Here is a 16,163-nt window from a genome sequence, read left to right as displayed (position 1 = left end):
TTTTCAAAATTTCTCTAATTTCATTATTTATATAACCAGGAAAAAATACGGTTGAAAAAAATGACACATATCCCACATTAGGAATTTAGAAAATACAAAATCTAAGATAATCATTTTAACTCAGTGACCTAAGTCAATAAGATACTAAGTACGTGAGTGTCTATGGAAGTCACAGCATGGTAGTACATGCCATGACTTTTAAAATAAGGAGACAAAACATGAAAACTATACAACTAAAACAAACAAAAAGAACCTAGAGATTTTTTATATAAAAGTAAAACTCGTATCAACAGTGTTGATATGGATGTAAAAAATAAAGATTAGAGATCATAGGTTGCATTAATAGGACTAAAATTTCTAGAATGAAGGAATAAAGAATTGGGCAACATGGTTTAATTGGAGTACATTCCAGAAACAGGAATTAGGCCAATCAAGATCTAAGTAAAGATGACAAAGTGAACATCTGCATCTACTGTTGCTTCCTCCCCAAATCCCACAAAACTACAGTAAAGATCTGTGTATATTTTTAAAGACACAAGACTATGAGAACTGGGAGAATGGGAAAGAAAAACAAATGAATTAAAAGCAAGGAGCTGGTGGACAAATAGAAACTGACCTGAGAATGCTGAATCGTAGGCTAACTATGGGAGAAGTCTAGAACTCTTGTCCAAAATGGTAGCCACAAGCCACATGTGGCTATTTCAATTTAAATAAACTAAATTAAATTAAATTAAGAGAGAAGATTAAAAACTAGAAGATTATCCTAGAAGGTCCATCATATCAAAGAGCAAGGCGGGGTTAGGTACAGAAAAACAGGAACAGAGGAACAAAAAAGACTTGAAACATATAGAAAGCCAAACGACTAGCATAAATCCAACCATATCAATAACATTAATCATGAATTGATTAAACACTCCAATCAAAAGGCAGAAACTGTCAGACAGGACAAAAAAAAATAAGATCTAACTATATGCTGTCTACAACAGACACACTTTAGATCTGAAGATACAAATAAGCTGAAAGCAAAAGGATGGAAAAAGAAATACCATGCAAACAAAAACCAAAAGAGAGCTGGTTATTAATTAATTAGTATCAAACAAAAGAGACTTTAAGGTAAAAGTGTTACTAGAGACAGTGAATTCTATAACAAAAGGGTCAATTCATTAGAGATATAACAATTAACATTTAACACAAAAGCCCCCAAATATGCAGAGCATGCATTCAACACGAAAGCCCCCAAATACACAGAGCAAAAACTGACAGAATTGAAGAAAGAAATATATAAATGCATCAATAACAGTTACAGACTTCCACTCTCAATAGTGGATAGAACAAGACAGACAGAAAATCAGCATAGATATAGCAGACTTGAACACACTACCACCTAAACCTACCTGACATCTACAGAACACTCCAGCCAACAACTGCAGAACACACATTCTTCTCAAGCACACTTGGAACATTCTCTAGGACAGACCATTTTCTAGGTCACAAAACAAGTCTCAATAAGTTTAAAAGCACTGAAATCAGACAAAGTATGTTCTCTCACCACAATGGAATTAAATTAGAAATCAAAAAAGAAGGAAAATCTGGAAAATTCACAAATATGTGTATATTAAAAACAATGCACTCCTAAATAAGCAGTGAGTTAAAGAAGAAATCATATGGGAAATTATAATAATAGGGCTGGTAGCTGAGTGCCCCAGTCTAAAATCCTACCCAGGTCAAAGGATAGCTCCTCATTTTCTTATTGAAAAGTAAAGCTCCCATAACATATACAGAGTCCTCAGTTGACTTTCCTATTCATAGGAAAACTCCTGCGGGAGGGAGAATTGGGAATGGCCGGGGTAAAACAGATAGACAATTAAAAGCAGAGTACATCATACCAACTAATGCAGAAAATTCATTGCAGTAATACACTACTAAATACAGACAACCAAAGATCACTAGTGTATGAAGCAAACCAGTAACATAAAAGAGCTAGTATCCCTGGAAAAATGAGAAGTGATGTTGACATGAAACAAGAAAAGGGTACACATACACACATGTACATATAAATGATCAACAAACAATAAAAAGTTCTTGGATACTAAACATGTGATTACCAAAACAGCTTCAATAATAGGGTTGGAGAGTAAAATAGAAGAAATCTCCCAGAACATGGAAAAAAACAAGTAACAGAAACAAGACAAAAGATTGTAAAGGATCAGTTTATGACTAAGAAGTGCTCCATAAAGAGAGAACCTACAAAAATGGAGAGAGGAAATAATAGACAAAAATAGTATCTTAAGAGATACTAGTCTTCAGGTTAACAGGATGACTGGACAGCACAATGAAGGAAACACACACACACACACACACACACACCCCATATGAAATTCAGAATTAGGATAAAAAGATCTTACATTCCAGAATGGGAAAAAAATCTATTACCTATAAAGGAATGAACATTAGAATGATAGCTCTGGATGCTCACAGACAATGAGAAAATGTCTTCAAAGTTTTGAGGGAAAACTATTTTCAACCTAGAATTTTATATCCAGTCAATATACCATCTAAATGCAATAGTAAAATAAAAACATTTTCTCAGATATGCAAGACTCTTTGAAAATTTACTTCCTGTGCATTTTAAAGCAGTTACTTGTGGGTGAGCTATAAGGGAAAAAAAAAAAAGGAAAAACAGGCCCACATTTTTCCAACCATATATACTAGTATATCTTCAAGGTCTAAAATAGTGCCTGGCACAAGACAGGAGCTCCATAAATATTTGTTGACTAACATGAGTTGAAAGAAATAATGGAATTAATGTAGGGATCCAGTGAGAGAAATTCCAGAACTGATGTTGTAGGATAGCCTAGAAAGTAAATGGTCCAAATTAGTACAGGAAGTTTTTCAGCCCAAGAAGTATGTCTTCAAGAAAAAGAACAACAAAAAAGATTATAATCAAATAGAATAACAGGCATTAAATAATATTAATGACATGATGAGGAAAACATTTCTAATCTCACTAAGAAAAAAGGTAGTTAGAAATTCTAAAAAAAACAAAGCAAACTTATACAAGTACGTCTTTATCGTAATACAGTTATAGGATGACTTGAGCAACTGATTTGGGACAGAGTAGAAAAGCATCTATTTGACCTGGACATTAGAAACACTCTCCTTGAGTGGCACAGGGGTCATGACAATGGATCTATAGAGAAGGAAATGAATCCTGGCTCAGCAGTGAACAGTCAATAAGTAAACATTGTTCATTATTTTCCAACTTCTACAATTAACTTGTAAACAAAATACAAGGGATTGAAATCTGGTAACAGAAAAGAACGTAGCAACTATCAACTTTGTCAATATTTATAGGTTATTGGTTCAGCTGACACAAGGCAGAAGGCAGAAAGAGAGGAAGAGTGATGCACGTAAGGGTGAAAGCATCAGTATCCTCCTGTGATACAGAGGTGAGTTCAGGGAGACTGTTCAGACATCTCTCTCTAAAATATCTTCATGTAAATATGTATATCTGCATAAATGTATGTATTAAGGTCCAAAAATAAAACAGCACTAAAATAACTTCAAAAATAGGTGAGGGAGGGAAAAATTATTCCTCTTCATAGCAAGAAGTAAACAACTATTGTCTCAAATTGATAAATCAAGTGTTAAAGTGAAAATACATCATTTAGAACTTTGGAGAACTAAAAACTGGGACAGGCATGGGTGGGAAAGAGTGGAACAGGAAACTATTGGTTGATGATAACTATACAACTTTATACTGTACATGTATTACTTGAATAAAAATTATAAAAGGAAAAACGTAAAATCAGCTAAATAGTACGTTATACTCCTTTTCGTCATAGCATTTTAATTTAATAGAAATATATTCTAGTAAACTTTACATAAAATTTTTTTGAGAATTAAGGTACTAAGGACATACACCTTCTTATCTTTCTGCTATAACACTTAATGTTTTCAGGCTTTCAAGCATTTCCAAAGCTAGTAGTAAAGTCTATTTATGCCTTTAAAATTCCAAAGGAAATAAGAATAAAGTTCTCTCTAAACTATTCCAAAACCAAGACATTGTTAAACTGTTATAAGAAGAAACTCAATTTTAACTATTGGTTTAAAATACTCACATTTCACTTTTATATTTCTCTTTTAAGATCTATTCAAATTAATAGCTTTGGATTCATGCAATAAACATTCAAATAGTTGACCTGATTGTGGTAAATAATGTATACACAGAACTACTAAGCTAGAGAGGCCAAAAAGAGCACTGACACTGAAAGGTCACTGAAGAACACTGAAGGAGTTAAATGGCATTAATCAATCCTAATTAAGTATTCAAATGTCACCCTACCACTTTGTCATTAAAAACCGAACACCTTATTGTTTCCAAGAAATCAACTCTGATATATTAAAATGTCATAAGGTATCATGGAAGACAACCTCTTGAAACCCTTAGTTTCCAAGTTTAAAAATGCCACAGTATAAACTTATAAAATGAAACAATATTCCCTAACTTGTTTATTACATCTAGTTTTCTCCAGTTAACTGCCACTCTTGATAATACCTGTGAAAAAGAGTCAACTCTTGATTGTTCACTGATCCTAGCTTAAATTTAAATGAATGTGAGAAAACAGGCTAGCTCCTATTCTATCAGCAGGATTCCACTGTTTTCTTCTTGCCTATCTTCAACTGCTGCTGTCAGAGAAAGAAAAAGCAGCCTCAATTTCACAGGAGAATGCAATTTCAGTAGCTATAAGCAGGTAAACAGGAAAGAAGAGTAATTCTACTTGTAAGGGCTGAAAGTATCATGCATCCTGAGTTATATTCCAGCTTGTTCATAGAGATGAAGAAAGAAAAGATTTCAGTTTGCAATTAAAACTTACCAGATAAACAAGTATGCTCAACTGTTTGCTATACCCTAAAAAGATTTCCTCAAACTTACTCATTTTCATTCAAAAGGGTTTTACTAAACACCTACAGGGAGTACTGTAAGTGCTAACATACAACAGTGGCCAAGATAATGTCACTTCTTTAAAAGAGTTTACAGTGTACTAAAAAAAGAAAGACAATAAAAAGTAATTACAATAAAGTATGATTCACAACGTTAAAGTGGAAATACAGGGTACTATGAAACCACACGGCACAACTAAGTCGAGTCTAGGAAGTCCGGGAAGGTCTCCTGAAGAATACACTTAAATTCAAATCCATAAGTAAGAAGAGTTAGCAAGACAAAAGGAGACATTTGGTCAGTATTTCAAAAATAGAGAACCACAAATCCTCTGATTATGAGTACCAATTTTCCCTTTTAACAACAGTTGAAATATGAGTTTCCTAATATTGACAAAAATGCTTTTAAAAATATTAAAATCTATCAGACAACTATGGTTTAACTGCTTTGTTCAGATTTTGTTTTTAAAATGCCTTCTATCTAGTACAGTGACTGTTCCTTAGATTAAGTGAAATAGTTTGGTTTCTTGAGGGAACCTGTAAATGGTTCCTGTAAATAGTAATGTAATAACAGTACTAGTAAAACACAAACAAGCCACATTAAATTAGAACTTCTTATTATCTAATTTATCTTTACTGAATAATTCCTTTCATCTAAACATCTCCTGATGTTTTCATAATATTAGCATAAGAAATAAGAATCACTTCATCTTATGAAGGGTAAACAGCAAGTTGCAGAATTACCATTTAGAAATTTTAACAAAATATACGTTGCTTTTAAAAGGTCTCAGCAAAACATTAATTTTTATAGATATTTAAAGCTTACTCTAGGATTATCATTCTTACATATGACAAAATTAAAGTAAAATTTTAAGTAAGGCAGAACTTTACTAAATGTTACCTACTTTGACATTTAAAGGTAGGATTTAGTTAGTAGCAATTTAAAAGAAAAATAACCAAAAACAAACAAGCAAAACAACCTTCCAAGAAAACAAGACTAGATAATAGGCAATGTTGAAGACTTAATATTTCAGAGTACTTGTTTTGGTAACTTTATATCAAGCATAAATACTTTGAGATAATCAGTTAAGTTGTAATTCATTTACACATTTATAAAATTAAGACAACACACAGACAAGGCATTGTCAAACAGTAGAAACTGGGAAGTTTGAGGGGCAAATTTAACCTAATTATCCATTAACTATGTGATCTTGGGAAAGTTTCTTAACTCTTTGTCAGCGTAGTTTCCTTATTTGTAAAATCGATTTATCATCTACCTCACAGAGTTAAGGTGAAGATTAAGTGCTGGATGGCTGGGTATAACGTGAGCCCTCAAAACTAGCAGATCCTACATTAAAAAAATAATGATTAGATCTACATCGTTCTTGGTTTCATTAAATGAAGCTTCATAAAATGAGGGACAAATCTTAAAATAATCCCAGAAGGAAATTTCAGATTTAAAGAAAGGAAAGAAAAAGCATGTGAATAAAGAAATGAGCTACACTCCTTGTCCCACCCCCAAATTAATACCATGTAATGAATTATAGGCCCACCTACCTAAAAATGTAAAGGTGAACAGAATGAGAGGCAAGAGAACATTTAGGGTAAGAAACAGCACAGAAGTATGACATCCACCTGAAATTAGTGAAAATAGATGATAAAAAGAAAAGAATCTAGTTTTTAAAAACTGCAGAATAAAAATGATAATTTTAACAATTAAATATATTAACTGAATAAAGGATGGTAATTTAGAAAATACTTCAATGGGAAGGGTAGGGGCACTCATCCACTAACATTTCTTCTCAGAATGAGCCTGGAGAAGAAAAATTCACTTAAGAAGAGAAGCACAAGATGCAAAGAATAAAAGAACAGCCAAAACTTTAAATCATAAAGTGAAGAAATGTTCTGAAGATATTAGAAAGGAGTGTCTTCAAGAGCTAAGATGAAGAACACTATATCTTGGGGATGAAATGGAGAGCCAACTGTATTAAGCCAATTTGTGCAAAACATAATGAAAACCTTACCTTGTGATTTTTTTTCAGTGCATTGAGTCCTAAACAACTTGCTAATGATCAACTAAACAGAAAGAATGCTGGAAATAAACACAATCAGTCTTTGAGTGTGGCAACCATGAAAACGTATCTCCTATTGTGGGAAGTAAAATCACTGGCTCCAGCTGTTGTGCTCTGAAATCCTTTACCCGCCAGACAGGTGAACACACCAGGCATCCCACAGTCAGAAGCCAGCCAATGAATGAGTAGAGCAGGGATACTATGGCTCCAGAACTCCCCATTGGCCTTGCCAAAGCTTTCTTAAAACTGCAGTGCAGTCTAAGACCTTCCTTTTTCTCTCTTTTTCAAAAGGGTTAGATGCATGGACATCTCACAGCTCTCCCAGTCTCCTCCAGCTCCTTCTTCATTTACCTTACAGGTGTGTTTCCCCCCAGAATCTCTTGAATATCTAATGTCATCTTGATGTTTGCTTTCTTAGAGAACTCAGACTTAAAATTTTCTATACTTGGGAATCACTGAACAGAAAGCAAGTTCTTAATCTCTTGCCATTACTACCATTATTATATGGAAGGAAGAACCTCATCGCTTGTAGAAAGTAGTGGAGCAGTAGAGATGAGAGAAAAAAATATGGTAAAGTAAGAGAAGGAAGTGCTTCAATCACTGGAGAGTTAAAGGCTGAGAAACATATGCTCTCCACCCTTCCTCCTCAATCCTGTACTACATATCCAGAGAAAACAGAAGGAAATGCCGCACCACACTGAAGGAAGAGTAACTGATGATTTCCTCTTTGATCCTGGACTAGGGAAGAGTGAGACGGACAGATGGCTTTCTAGTTTCCAGATGTCTCAGCTAGAGAGAGGGACTAGTCTGGCTGTGTGTAGAGTACAGACTAGAGCACTAGAGGTTGGAACCATACTCACCAAACAGGAGGGATATTGTAAGTCTTTTTAAGCTTCCATTATGTATTTTTACTTGCACTATCTCATTTAACGTTCAAAATAGCCCTGTGAAGAAGGTATTGTTAGTGTCATGTCATATGTTCTTGGCTCTTCTCCTACTCTGGTAATTCCTTTCTCAATCTTTTTTGCTGGCTGGCCGTTATTCTTCATTAAACCTTAATTAGTATGCCCAAGGATTCAGCCCTGAGCCCTCTTCTATGCTTTTCCTATACCTTTAAAGATGTCCTTAGGAGATCTTATCCAGTCCCAAGATTTTAAATGCTGTTTATATACAGCTGATGATTTTCAAATTTGTTTCTCTAGCTCTAACCTCTCCCGTTAGTTCCAGACTCACATATGCAACTACCTACTTGACATCTACATTTGGATATAACAGATGTTGTCAGTACCTGCTTGTATCCCTTTGGCATTCCCCTGCTTAAACCCTCCAATGGCTTCCCAATGCAATTAAAATCCAAACTTTTTTCTGATGTCCCTACTGAATTTAGTTACTTCCTACCTTTCCAATATTATCTATCATTCATCCTCTTACTCATTAAGTTAGAATCACAGTGGATGTCCTACTCCTCAAATATTTCAAAATCTATTTCCACCAGAGGCTTTTTGCATTTGTCCTCTTCTTATCTTCAGTTCTTCAAGTGACGGCTCTTTTTTGTATCACTCAGGTCTCAGTTCTAATGGCACCTCCTCAGAAAGGTCATCCCTGACATCCATCAATAGCCCTTCATTTCCCAATGCTCGTAGTCACTCAATTACATAATTCATTTTTATTTCTTCTTCAGCTCTTGTAATCTGAAATCATCTTATTTGCAGGCCCACTCCCAATCTTTGAAAATTAAGTATCAGCTCCATGACATACTAAGGATAGTATTCCTAGCCCCTAGAACAACACCTGGAACGTAGTAAGCGCTCAACTATTAATTGTTGAATTCAATTAAGGAGATAGTGTGAAGTTGGAATTCAAATTCACATCTATGATTCCAAAGCATATGGAGCCTTTTCCCACAACAGGCTGCCTATTCCAGTAAATGTGCATCCACTGAGATAGCCGTCATGGAAGAAAGAGTACTCAACTTTAGTTTGCATCATGCAGAATATCAGATTATTCCACCACTAAGACACAGTGGCGAATTCAAACCACCAGCCTTCCCGTAACATATACAAGAATGATAATAATGGAAAAATATTAACTATAAATAAAGCAAGAAACGTAGTTTGCTATAAATAGTTCAAGTTCCTAAATAGCACTTACAGTTCAGACAAGGGAAAACAGCAAAATCTGAAAGCCTTTTCTAATGTAGAGTGTTAACCTCATAGGAGTGGGAAAGAAAAAAGTCTGTACATGAGGTGAAGTAATAGGCATTATCTTGGGAATATTCAGTAAAAAGAATCCCTAGAATGCCTGAAAGTGGGGAAATATGCAAGGAAGAAAAGAGAATGGCAGGAGTAAGAAAATAAGACAGGAATAGGGCTTCCCCGGTGGTGCAGTGGTTAAGAATCCGCCTGCCAATGCAGGGGATGCGGGTTCGAGCCCTGGTCCGGGAGGATCCCACATGCCGCAGAGCAGCTAAGCCTGTGCGCCACAACTACTGAGCCTGTGCTCTAGAGCCCGCGAGCCATGACTGCTGAGCGCGTGCTGCAACTACTGAAGCCCGCGTGCCTAGAGCCTGTGCTCTGCCACAAGAGAAGCCACTGCAACGAGAAGCCCGTGCACCGCAACTAACAGTAGCCCCTGCTTGCCGCAACTAGAGAAAGCCTGCACGCAGCAACAAAGACCCAACACAGCCAAAAAAAAAACAAATAAAATAAATAAACTAAAAAAAAAGAAGACAGGAATAGAATTGTGAAGCAGTTTCCACCTACTTAGAAGTAAAAATGGAATGAAAGCATCAGATGTATTAGAACACTGCTACTCTTGAGCTTGTCCTACAACAAATACCAGATAAAGAAACATCATTTAAAGGGTAAATTGATGTGATTGCTGTAATTATTGAAAAAACAAACCTGTAAGTTTGTTTTAATTTCATAAAGTATTTATCCAAAGTTGACATAGAGTTGGAAAAAAGATCATTTTAACTCTCAGAATGGATTACAAATGAAAACAAATGTATACTCTATTAAGAGGGAAATCACCTCTTACAAAAGAAGACCCAAGAACCAGACTCACCGATCTTCTAAAACTTTAATGGTTTCATGAAGGACTTTCTGCTGCTCTCTCAGCTGTTGATTTTTGGTAAAGAATTCTTCTAGTCTCTGTGCATCTCTAAAAGTCAAGAAATAAGTCATTTTTTTTTAATGGAAAAATACTCTAACAAGACTATTCTGTCATTAAGAACTCCAAAGCATGATCTCACCACTTACATATTATGAATTTGTTGTATCAAAACAAACAACTTAGAAGGTGAGGTTTGAATATCTTGTTAATCAGAGTTCAAATTATACTAGAATTTGCTCTACAGTGTTTTTATTTTCTACAGAAGTATCTTCCTAAGCACCAGGTATTCATTATACAATGCTGGAACACAGATGAAGGAGTAAATTCTGATGCCACCACTGACTCAACATTGTCAAAATTGCTATTAAAATGTACACTCGGGCTTCCCTGGTGGCGCAGTGGTTGAGAGTCTGCCGGCCTGTGCAGGGGACACGGGTTCGAGCCCTGGTCTGGGAGGATCCCATATGCCGCGGAGCGGCTGGGCCCGTGGGCCACAACTACTGAGCCTGTGCATCTGGAGCCTGTGCCCTGGAACAGGGGAGGCCGCAGTGGTGAGAGGCCCGCACACCGTGATGAAGAGTGGCCCCCGCTTGCCCCAACTGGAGAGGGCCCTCGCATGGAAACGGAGACCCAACACAGCCAAAAATAAAAAAATTTAAAAAAAAATAAATTAATTAATTAAAAAAAAAGTACGCTGTTATTTTAATTATTTTATCTACATTCGATAATGTAAATAGGTAACTCCACTCATATCCTTCCTATTCCAATTATGAGGGATTTATACTTTCTATTTTACTAATTTTTGTGTTGCTTAAACTTTTACCTGGTATTACTTTTAAGCCAGGGTCTACTGTGAAGTAGAAGTACACAAACCCTACATCCTGAAGCCTAGGTTTGAATCTCAGCTGTCACGTACCAGCTGTGTGAGCTGGTGCAAGTAATCTAAACTCTCTGTGCCTCAAAAAATGTGGATACATTAGTAGTATCTACTTCATGAGACATTTGCAAGGACTAAGTACTAATGAATATACAGCATACAGAACAGTACTGGCACACAGTAAGTTCTATTTAAGTAATTACCATTTTGATTTTAGTCAGGAAAAAAGAAAGACACCTAAAATTTTCTTCTAGTAAACTACCTGGTTACTTTCCAAGGTTGTGCCATATTTTACCTCTTCATCATTATATTTCAAACAATCACCTATATAAAGTATGCATATATTTTAATTCTATGAAAACCCATTAGAAATTGAATCAGGATTCTCTGTGTAATCTGGAATCTGAAAATATAGGATAATACCGTGGTTCAAATATCTTTCCCCAGCCCTCTCAAGGGTCCGAAATATCAAATCAAATAAAGGTGACAAATCAGTCTGCCACAAAAAGATGTCCAAATGACTGTGTCAAAATTGCTAAAACGTAGAATGTAATATCACTGGCAACAAAAGAGACGAGCAAAACAACTAAGTCAAAATGTCAGATACCAATACGAGGGTACTTCTTATATACTGATTGAATATTTGATATTGAATGAAAAGCCAATACATCTAAGAGTGGCCTCCTGCTATACAACAAATATTGTTCTGGTAGCATATGTATATATATATGAAATTTTGGAAGTAATAGATAGCTGAAGCTAATGATAAAAAGTTTTCTAATACCTCTAGAAAATGTATTTAATTCAGAAGCAGCACTAGGTTTTCACTTATCCTATTTTGGGAGTATTCAACAAAAATTCAACAGTCAACATTTCTATTGATACATGTGTAATTCTGTAAATGAACCTGTGTAAAAGAGGAGCATTAGTCATGTGCAGAGACAACTATCATCAAAACACAGGTCTGAAGCAATTAAGTGATAGACAAATATAGTACAGTTATTGATTTCTTTTCTAATTGCTTCTTCTAGGTGGGAATCCCTAGGACTGAGATATCTCACAAATAAAGCTATTCTAACAATATGGAGACCAGACCTCCTGTTACTGTACCCTGACTGTCTATCATAAAATATACTTGGAAAGGAGAGTTATGGTCATACAGGCAAATCCGAGTTCCCGGTCCCACAATGCAATGACCTATCCTCTACAAAATAAAGCATCCCTTTAATTCTCTGATTACTCAGGAGATTTAGTTACTTAGCCATGCTTCCAAAATGCGTAACCCCAAGCTACCTAAGGTAGGCAGGTACAGAGTAATTACAATATATATTAAAAGGTTGCTAAGAGGATCAAATGACTGAGAACTATACAGTGAAGTAAACCGTTATTATCACCTACTGAACAACCAACCAGCTGTGTTTCCATTCTTTAAGATTCAGAAATGTTTTACGTGATCTTTGAGAAAGTAATATTCAACAGTCATTTACGAATTAAAGAAGGTTTTTCATGCAGTTGTTTGGTTAGAGGTATGGAGAAATACATTTTGTATAAAAAGTCTCAGTTAAAAAAAAGTACATTTGTTATAAGCAAATCTAGATCTTTTAAAAAATTTTTTATTTATATTATTTTTGGCTGCATTGGGTCTTAGCTGTGGCATGTGGGCTCTCTAGTTGTGGTGTGTGGGCTCAGTAGCTGCGGTGCGCGAACTTAGTTGCCCCACGGCATGTGGGATCTTAGTTCCCCGACCAGGGATCGAACCCGCGTCCCCTGCATTGGAAGGCGGATTCTTAACCACTGGATCACCAGGAAGGCCCTAGATCATTTCTAACTATGTCTAATCATTCAATCTGCAGGGAAATGATTCTGATTCTAGCTAAGAGGAAATATTATTTTATAGCTATAAATCTATCATTTAAAATAGTAACATTTTAGAAAATAAAATTACTAGGTCTACAAGAAGGATCCATTTTTAATAAAACTAAACTCCTTCAAAAACATTTAGTGAATGTAGTTTAAAATGTAAAATCAAATAGCAAACACAATGTTTCTAAAAACTGACCAACATTTTGATTCTAAAGGATGTCATTCTAATCAATGGTTGTTAATCTAGGATTTACAAGGTCATTTACTTCCTACACTGAACCAAGGTACAATATAAAGAGCTCACTGTCTAACTACTGATCAACTCCAAAATATTATACTTTGGGTATTATAATGGTAAGAGGGAACAAGAATTCCTATACAGTATTATTATATATAAAAGAGGAGATTTGTAGAATAACTCCAACAAATAGTAATTAGCTATTTAGTGTGGTATGTGTTAAATGAGCATACCAAGTCACTGATAGTACATACTCATCTGCTGATTAACAATGCTTGTAGCAACCATCACTAGCTGGGCTATAAACAAAGGTGAAGATGAAAACAATAGAATAAGTGTATTTCATAATTTTTAATCTCAAACCACTCAAAAAAAATTTCACCACTGAGGAAAAGCCTCCTTATCAACAATATATTTACTTATTCACTTAATCCTAGAATACATATAAAGTAGTGCCAGAATTAGTGTAAGCCAATCATGTTAATTCAGTTCTCTTTGCCAGTTATTATTTAGGAATGAACATCGTCAATGAGTTAGAGGAAGTCTGCTGGGGGCTGCTTCTGACAAACTTTTATAATTAGTAAAAATAAAAGGACACAAAGATGTTGTGCAAGTGATAACTAGAATGATGACAGCCAGCTTGCCATACTGCAGTGAGTCAAGACTAACAGGGCAAGTCTGAACACTAAAGATGGCAGAGAAGAAAGATAGAAATAAGTGATAACCAGTCCTAGAATCTCCCTACTTTGGGCCTTCTATGTGAAAGGATACATCTTCTTTACCATAAAAGTCACTTCTGGTGTCTTTTTGGTCTCACAGTAAGAAAATATGATCAACTAATAAGATATACATCCTGAACTTAAATGTTTAAATGACACCTTTAAGGTAGGAACAGGTACCTTTTCAACATGCAAAGCATTTGAAAGTGTCAGTAATTAAGAATCATAAAATTATTCTTCAAAAAAACTGTTTTAAAAATTTATGATTTCTCATTTCTGTATCTAGGTCATCTTCCAAACATGACTTTACAGGTGTAATGGAAAACTTCACAATTTCTGTTTTCAGATTATAATAGAAAAAATAGTGAGGTGTGTTTTGATGAGTGGCTGGTACTCCAGCTTCTGGTTACAGTCTTGGAAGCTTTAGGAATATGAAGGAACTGAGACCTATTGGTATATACTGTAAAGCAAATGCAATTATTATTAGTCACAATGATATTAATTTTTGTTATGAGTAATAATACTCTATTATGCCATCTGTTTCAGATTCCTGAATGCAGAAGTTCTAAAGAACCACGAGTAAAATCTGCTCCTGACTTAGAAAATCAGATCTGATTCTGGGCTTAATAACCAAAACAATTCAGGGGAACTGCTGGTAATTTCAAATTAGTTAAAAGGATTCTCAGAATATCCATTTAGTTCCCATTTCTTATATGAGTTAGAAATCCCAGACTTATCCTGCTCCCCAGCTTGTAGCATCTTCAATTCCAGGTATTAATCATAGTTGAGAAAAAAATGCCACTAACAGATCAAAATGATTTATAGATCAGTTTCCATCTTAATAAATATTTTAAGGAAAAAGATTATACACATATTAAAATTATGTTAAAATATAAATATATGCAAATATTAACTAAGGCTATACTCAAAATTATTCTTTTTCCTTTAGAATTTTGAATAACTCACTGTCAACTACACAAGGTCCACACTAAGTAAAGCTAACTTCCTTATAAATAAAACATTGAATTCAAATAGGACATCAATATCAATTACTTTATAAATAAGACATCAGTGTTATATATGCTGATACTTACAAAATTCGTTCCTTTTTCAGTTTGGTTACTTTTACTTGTAAACCTGAAAAAGAAAAAAATCCTCAGTATTTTATTTATACATTTTATCATTTCGAAAGCAGTTAATCTAAGTTTCTTTATGAATCTAATGCTACACTATTAAGTTACTTGAGCCTGGCCTCTGAACAATGAGCCAGGTTCCATTAGTTTGAAGAGTGTATTTCCCTCACTTGCACCCTTAGGTCACAAAAGAGTATTTGCAACATTATTGCTCTTAGTCTATTGTATGACAGCCAAATAGAATGAAATTTTCTCCACCTAAAGTGAGTTACTTCCTAAATAGCATGGGCAAGCATATAACTAGAAGTTCACTATAAATGAAGGTTTATGTTCTGGCATAGCCTATGTATTTTGCTAACAGCAATAGTGCTTATGTAGGCTCAAATCTTCTGGGATTAAAATAGATTGTGTCAGGAAGTCCTGGACTAGGAACACAACTGCTTACAAAAAAGTACTTAACATAAGGCACTACTGTTTTTAGCTCAAGATATGTATTACATGTGTTATATGTATTTTTGATTTTAATTGCGTCTGATACAAAATAGAAGACCACTGCCTATGGGACTTGGGTAATTATTGTTAAGAAAGCAGGCTGATGAGCATTGAGACTGCAAGAGAGGATATGAACAAAATAAGAGTGACATTCCTCAGTCTCACAAACAATAATTAAAAGGAGAAAACCCACCATTAAACAAACATGAAAATACATCCAACACCACTAGCAATATAAATCCAAACCCAAAAAATTACTTAGCAAAATTATAAAAATTTTAATACCCAGTGTTGATAAAAGTGTTGTAAAACTACACTGCCATGCTTTGCAGGAGGTATTATAAATTAGCACAATTCTTCTGGAAAGCAAGTTAGTGACATATAATGGGACTCTTTTTCATCAATATCCCACATCTTGGATTCTAACCTAAGAATATAATCCAAACTACAGAGAAACTGATAGTCACAAAGAATATTGAACAATGTATTGAAATATAAAATGCTTAAAATAGGGACGAGTTTAAGTAAAATATGATGTAACCACTAGACAGAATAATACACAGCTATTAAAATCATTAAGTAAAAAAGAATAAGTCTATTTAGCAACACTAAACTATTTGGTTCTCTATTTTCTCTATGCTATTTTCTGCAATGTGATTATTTAAAGGGGGGAAAAACTTCTGTGTTTACATTTTCAGATTCCTAAACCAATCT

General features: G+C 34.7%; 1 protein-coding gene across 1 annotated transcript in view; it reads right to left on the bottom strand.

Annotated features, from left to right (window-relative positions):
* Positions 1-16,163, bottom strand: part of RBBP8 (RB binding protein 8, endonuclease) — an 81,492-nt gene that overhangs the window by 52,157 nt on the left and 13,172 nt on the right. The window contains exons 3-4 of the mRNA XM_068563228.1: positions 14,919-14,961; positions 10,080-10,175 (exon numbers count right to left, since the gene is read on the bottom strand). Coding sequence (XP_068419329.1) covers positions 10,080-10,175; positions 14,919-14,961 — 139 coding nt within the window. The remainder of the gene's footprint in view (positions 1-10,079; positions 10,176-14,918; positions 14,962-16,163) is intronic.

This window comes from Eschrichtius robustus, chromosome 14 (assembly GCF_028021215.1).
Source record: "Eschrichtius robustus isolate mEscRob2 chromosome 14, mEscRob2.pri, whole genome shotgun sequence".
Classification (NCBI taxonomy): Eukaryota; Metazoa; Chordata; class Mammalia; order Artiodactyla; family Eschrichtiidae; genus Eschrichtius; species Eschrichtius robustus.
This window is presented reverse-complemented; position numbering and strand designations above follow the sequence as displayed.